The following is a 6812-nucleotide window of genomic DNA, read 5'->3' as shown; positions in this document are numbered from 1 at the left end:
AAAGTATCTGGTTACAAGATTCTGTTTGCAGCTATTGTTCAATGAACATAAAGTATCTGGTTACGGGGCATGTTGCATAATGCATGACAGCGCAAACCTAACCTCTCACGTGCTGACACCGAACTCCTTGATAACAGTGAAGAGCAAAGCAAATTGTTCATTTTTTTTAGAAATCCCCCAAAACAAAGCGTCTCGAGACTGAATGAATCAACACTTTTGAGCTGAGTCACAGCCGAGGGATGTCCCTGTGTGCGCGCTCATGCTGATAAAAAAAATCTAGAAGGAAACAGAAAAAAAAAAAAAAAAAAGAACCACCCACATGTCATGTCCTCTTTAAGAGCCAGAAAAGCTGTCAGAAGAATTAAGATTAAACCTCACGAGAGTCTGTGGGTGTGGAAAGTCACCAGCTAGCTAGTATTAACATAGCTTGCAACAGAACGCTATTGCTAGAAATAGGACAATCGCATCACTACCACTAAGCAATTTGCATTCTGTGGACCAGCCCCTAAATTCCTCCCGGCTCCTTCTGCCCTTTGGGCATTGCATTTCTGGACGCTCTTAGATGGTGGGTGCTCGAACTTGGCTGTCTGGTTTCATCAGGAACCCTACCCTAAAGAGGAAGCAGCAAGAACATTTGCTTTGTTTGCAGGAAACTGATCGAGCTACAAGCAAATTTTAGACATCTGAGGAATTGTGAAGCTTCTCGACTTCATATGGTTGCTGACAGGGTGGGGCAGACAAGAACCTTCTTACTTTCCTCACCATGGATAATCTGTTGCCTCAGTCTAGATTCTCTTATTTCAAAAAATACCCTCTCCATGCAATTAGGAAATATCTATCGATGCTGAGAAACCAAAAAGCTGAAGAACAGGTATATTTTATTTATATTATCTTTAAGGCTAACCGGTGTTTGCTTTTGGGTGTTGCTTTCATGTGACTTAGTGATTTAGCTTCTGCTGTCTTACATGTTTATAGGCACAGGTCGACTCCTGCTTCCAGCTAGTCGGATTTAGCAATCACAGAAGCAAGCAGGCTTGTGAAGATTTATTTGAACTTGGAATATTTGGATCCTGACATTAAGCTCCAGTTTTATAATGAAACTGTGCGTTTTCTCTTTTTCTGAACAGCTAGACCAAACTACTCTATCAGAGTTAAATTGTAGACTCCTTGAAAGCTTTCTAGGGCTGCAAATACAAATTTTAAACTATTACTATCTTGACAAATGAAAATATTAGACCCTAGAAATACATTTGTCTTCTTGTGTGTTTTTATGGCTATGTTCATATCACCAGGATTTGCAAAACAAAAAACACTGTGTAGACTATAAATATGATAGTCTCAAATACCACTAACGAGCTATGACATCATTCAGAAGTAATTAGTCACTTTTTTAAGTGGAGGGCAGGGTATAGGGCACTGCAGTTTTCAGCCTTTTTAGCCAATCAAAAGTTAGGGGTTCTAGTAATAAACTCTAGCGTGTGGGAGTATAAACATTACCAAAAAATGGTTAAAATGCCTGATGACTTCTTATTTAAAATCATGCTTTCATCTTACAATCTATGAGAAGACATTTCTAAAAACTGCATTTCTGAATTGTACCAAACTGTAAGAAGAAATAGCTGTATGTGATCTACTTACATCTGGTGGCTCATTTCGGGAAAAGTGTGACCATGGTAAAAGACAAATGTATAGCCACATGGAAGAGTCACAAATTGCCCGCACATCATGCTTCTAACTAGAACTGCAAAACTGCGTGGGAGAAATTAGTAGTGTTCTGTATTTGAATGAGATGACCTACTTTAATAAAAACACTTCCAGGAAGTGAAAGCAAAGGTCAGCAGACAGAGAATCCTCTAATGACAGGTTTTCCAAAAAGTCAATGCTTAATTTGGAAGATGAAAATCATCATTACTGTTCCAGAGGAAACTGCTTTTATGCCGTGCTCTAACGATTTTACAAGAGCTGGAAATTCAGAGGGTGCTTACAACGGGGGTTGGGCTGGTCCAGTTTCTCTTTTCCTTAGGCCCCGTGCCCCGATTAGGAGAGAAATCTTTTGGTTTCCCCCTGTTAGCGTGTGCTTGCTTTTGAAGTGGAAAGCCAGAGACCTGGGTGGTGGTCCTCTGAGTTGCAGTCTGCCATGCTCATTAAGACCCCATCACAGGCTTCTTCAGGCCTCATTATAGGAGGTGGAGGGGTGTGAGCGCTGTAGGGAGTAGGGAGTGGCTGAAAGGATGGGCTGGAATTAAGTTATCCCCCGACCCAGTGTTGGGAGTTTTCAGAGCTGTGTCTATAGAGTTTATGCAGCTTAGTTACTTTGTTTGTTTAAATGAAGTTATAAAATGCATTCAGAAGAACATTAGAATATAACATGGATCCTCCAACTTGGACTGGGTGCGTGGTCCCCTCCCCAGTTTCCAACCATTTGGGATGACCTGGCAATCAGGAACGTTGTGCTGGTTTTTTAACTTTCTATACAGATTAATGGAAAAATAAAAAAAAATAACACATTCAGTTCTTTTCTGAAACCAATTAACAGCTCTGCAGACAGACTGTCTCGCAGAATTAGAGAAATCAGGTCAGAGTCAATCATGGCTAACCTTGGAAAGCTTGTTGGAATGTTATAAAGAAGGTTAATAATGTCTATAATTTTAGGACCTGCATATTTGTTGTCTCTAATGCCTACAGTCCTGTAATATGGACTCTCAATATAAATAAAGGTGAGGGAAGTAAAACAAAGACCTCAAGAGCCCTTGCCCAAGGCCACCTACCTAGAAAGTATTGAAGGAAGATAATTCCTGTCTGCCTGTCTTTAAACTTGACCCATTTGGGGGAGCCTGACTGGCTCAGTTGGTAGAGCATGCAACTCGTGATCTCAGGATCATGAGTTCTACCCCCACACTGGTAGTAGTTTACTTAAAAGAGGAAAAAAAGTTTGACCCATTTTACCATGCTTGATCTCTGAATGATCTATACTAACACAGTGATAGCAACACAGCAAACCGCTAATCTTTCTTCTAGAAAGTATTTCTAACACTTCAGATGTTCACATGCCACTGTCATAATTCTTACCATAAGTTTGTGGTGTGATTAACTTCTTAATATTTTTCTATATTTGCATTTAAATCATTTCGCCTTTTTTTTTTTTTTTTTTTGGCTGTTTTTCTTATGCACTACATTAAGACACTGCATGACCTTCTAGAAGGGGTAGCTGAGCATAACTGAGATAGTTTTCACCAATCAGGAAAATGCTTCCTTAGTCGATATTCTCTAAATCCTTTGACACATGGTGATGATTAACTCCAGCGTTAACTCCACGCCTATCTCTTTCCATCAGATTCCACTGATATGAATAATAGGCAAGGCTTTTTTCCTTACCTGTTGGTGAACCCCGTGCATGTGCGCAGTGGCTATACCAGGGATGAGCAAGCACACAGCCATGATGCCAATCCCCGGGCAGAATCTTGAACCACATTGCAAAGCAGTTGCCAAGCAAATCACTTATTTCTTAAACTTAAGTTTGTTTGGAAAGAAAATTTTATGTAACTACTATAAATGGAAAAACCACTGTCATTTGTTGTAAACAGAAGAGAAACATAAATATAGTAAAGCAAAATAATATTAAATTTTATCTAGACACTGTTACCTGGGAAACCTCTGAGCCTGAAACCTACTCGTTTAAGATCAGCATCCTACTAGACAACTGAGACATTTCTCCTGGGCAGAGATGGAAGGGACTGAAAAGATAGCCAACTTTCTCAAGTCCAAGGAATTTGTTGTTATTTAATGTAGTATCTGCAGGCTGCCTAAAATCATCTCTGACCCCATCCAGCACCACTGGGTCCCACCCATGTTGTGTTCACCCACTTGGAAATTACTATCCCAGGCACACTATCTGCTTCTTCACCTCTGTGCCTTCAAGGACACGCCTCCCTATAACCTCGGATTCTGTCCTTTACTGACAACTTGCCCACCTGGAGATCACCTACATCCCTCAAGACCCAGGTTAAGTGGGCTCTGTAAAAAACCTTTCTCCAGCTTTGCTAGGGAGAGTGAAGCATAGCTCCTCCTTTTCCAAGATATTCTGTCTGTGTCTAATATGGCTTCTTATTATATTGTGTGTAGTAAGCCATTTGCTTACATGTGTATAAGTGTACCCAGACACATGTAACACAGGGTGGTATCTTGTTCTTTGTTCCCTCAGACCCACCTTGGAGCTTGGTACAGGCCAGTGTAGCAGTGACTTCTAACACGGGCAGATTGCCTATGGAGCACACCTTCTTGCCTGGCCCTACCCATGTCTCACCTGGACCTGGAAGGCCCCCGTATATCCCAGTCAGGGCCATTGTTACACTTGCCTTGTCCACGCATGCTTTCTTGTTTCAAGCTTCTCCTCAGGATTCTTTCCCCTTACACTTGGTGTCATGCCAATTGGTGTGACCTAAGGGGTGGTTTGTTGGGAGTTTTCATCATTATTCTTTTTTTTTTTTTTAATATTTATTTGTTTATTTAACAGAGATCACAAGTACGCAGAGAGGCAGGCAGAGAGAGAGGGGGAAACAGGCTCTCTGCTGAGCAGAGCGCCCGATGTGGGGCTCGATCCCAGGACCCTGAGATCATGACCTGAGCTGAAGGCAGAGGCTTTAACCCACTGAGCCACCCAGGCGCCCCTCTTTTTTTTTTTTTTTAAGATTTTATTTATTTGACAGAGAGAGATCACAAGTAGGCAGAGAGGCAAGCAGAGAGAGAGAGAGAGAGGAGGAAGCAGGCTCCCTGCAGAGCAGAGAGCCCAATGTGGGATTTGATCCCAGGACTCCGAGATCATGACCCGAGCCGAAAGCAGAGGCATAACTCACTGAGCCACCCAGGTGCCCCTTTCATCATTCTTCTTACCATGATATGCCAATCAGTGGGTGGACAGGTTACTTTCAAAGTTATACCAAAGATCTTATCCTTTGCATTCCTAGACTCTATTGTAGCAGCTATTTCATAAAGCCAACTCCTTAAGTAGAAAATTTAAGGTAATTAATTAGATGCAGGTGTGGAAGTTCGGGGGAATTAGACAATGAAACACTTCTGAACACCATTATTCAAATGGTGGTGGTGGTGGTGGTCGGTGGGGGACATAGCCTGAGCCTCAGCGAGCTCTCAGATGAGTTTGGGCAGGTGCATGGACACATTCATGAGGGCATAGATGTCCAAGCTTGTGGGAAAAGTGAGACTTGCAGGCAATATTCTCTTGAGTACTGGAGCCCCAGCAGCCTGCTCTGTGACTCAGGTGACCAAGTGGGACGCTGAGTGAGGAGGGGAGAATCTTCTATTCTATATATTTTTCTATTCTATATAGTAATAGAATAGAATCTTCTGTTCTATATAGTAATGCTCTACTTCAGGGCAGACTACAGCCTTGGCTTCAGCTCAGTGAGGCCTACAGGGAACTGAGGGCCCTATGAACCCCCACGGAATGTTGCTCTGAAGGAATGCTGCTTTTTTTCTTTTTCTTTTTTAAGATTTTAGCCATTTATTTGAGAGAGAGAGAGCCCACACGAGTAGGGTGGGAGCGGCAGAGGGAGAGGGAGCAGCAGACTCCCCACTGAGCAGGGAGCCTGACATGGGCTCAATTCCCGGACCCTGAGATCATGCCCTGAGCGGACGCTTAATGGACTAAGCCACGCAGGCACCGCAGGGAATGCTGCTCTCAGGGGGCAGCACCACTGGTGTAGATATTATTCATGGGTGCTAGCATCAAATGACAAGAGAAGACAGTTTGGGAGCTGATACGGGACAGTTGACTCTCTCTCCATTGGTGAGCTCCTCCATTTCCATGGCTCGAACACTACTTATTTGCTGCCAACTCCCAGATATGTATCCCCAGTGCACTTCAGCCTTGCATATACAATTGCCTGTTTGACATCTCCATCTGACTGTCTCATCCATTTGGCAGACTGAAGGAACTCACAAGCTCTGTCCTCAAACCTGCTACTCCTACTCCTCAGGTCCATCAAGCAGCATGAAAGCTCAAACCACAAACATGGGAGTTGCCTTGGTACATCCCCCCTCTTCCTTACCTCCCCTTTGCAATCTCTCTCTCTCTTTCTTTTTTTAAAGATTTTATTCATTTATTTGACAGACAGAGATCACAAGTAGGCAGAGAGGCAGGCAGAGAGAGAGGGGGAAGCAGCATCCCTGCTGAGCAGAGAGCCCAATGTGGGACTCGATCCCAGGACCCTGAGATCATGACCTGAGCTGAAGGCAGAGGCTTAACCCACTGAGCCACCCAGGTGCCCCAAGAGCAAAGTTTCTAATGTTCAAATGCAATCCAAATATTTAACAGCCAGCTTTGAGGGTAGCATTCATTAAGTAACCCAGCAAGAAATAAAAATCCAGTGATCCTGTTTGAGCTAGAAACCTCTTCTTAAGCCATTGAAAAGAGACTTTAGAACAACCTCCAACAATACTTTTAAGTTCTAAACCTTCTAAGTTCTAATACTAAGGTTCTAAACCTTAATTAAAATATACCTACTGTTCATGCCCCCTGGTCCTCAAAGACCACTCTCCTCATTTTAACCAGATTCATCAGAGCAGATCTGGAACCAGATACACCTGCTGTGACTGCAGTAGTGTAGTTTTTGGCTCATTTTATAAACATTTGAGTACAGTTCTTTCTACTCATTGAGACTGTGAGTATCACAGAGGGACCGCCTATTTCATTTCTATATTTTTATTCCTTATAAATATGCTGCACACACAATATGAGAAAAATTGCTTAATAAAGGAATGAAGCGATTGCTTTAGACAAGATGACCAAGCAGAGC

General features: G+C 42.6%; 1 protein-coding gene across 2 annotated transcripts in view; it reads left to right on the top strand.

Annotated features, from left to right (window-relative positions):
• The first annotated feature begins 403 nt into the window (after window positions 1-403).
• Window positions 404-6812, top strand: part of ATP2C1 (ATPase secretory pathway Ca2+ transporting 1) — a 174271-nt gene continuing 167862 nt past the window's right edge. For both annotated transcript variants that reach the window (XM_046002707.1, XM_046002708.1), the window contains exon 1: window positions 404-871. In XM_046002707.1, the coding sequence (XP_045858663.1) occupies window positions 764-871 (108 nt within the window). In that variant the 5' untranslated portion in view covers window positions 404-763. The remainder of the gene's footprint in view (window positions 872-6812) is intronic.

Source organism: Meles meles, chromosome 4 (assembly GCF_922984935.1).
Source record: "Meles meles chromosome 4, mMelMel3.1 paternal haplotype, whole genome shotgun sequence".
In the NCBI taxonomy this organism is placed as follows: Eukaryota; Metazoa; Chordata; class Mammalia; order Carnivora; family Mustelidae; genus Meles; species Meles meles.
Note: the sequence above shows the minus strand (reverse complement) of the source record. Positions and strands in the feature narration are given on the sequence as shown.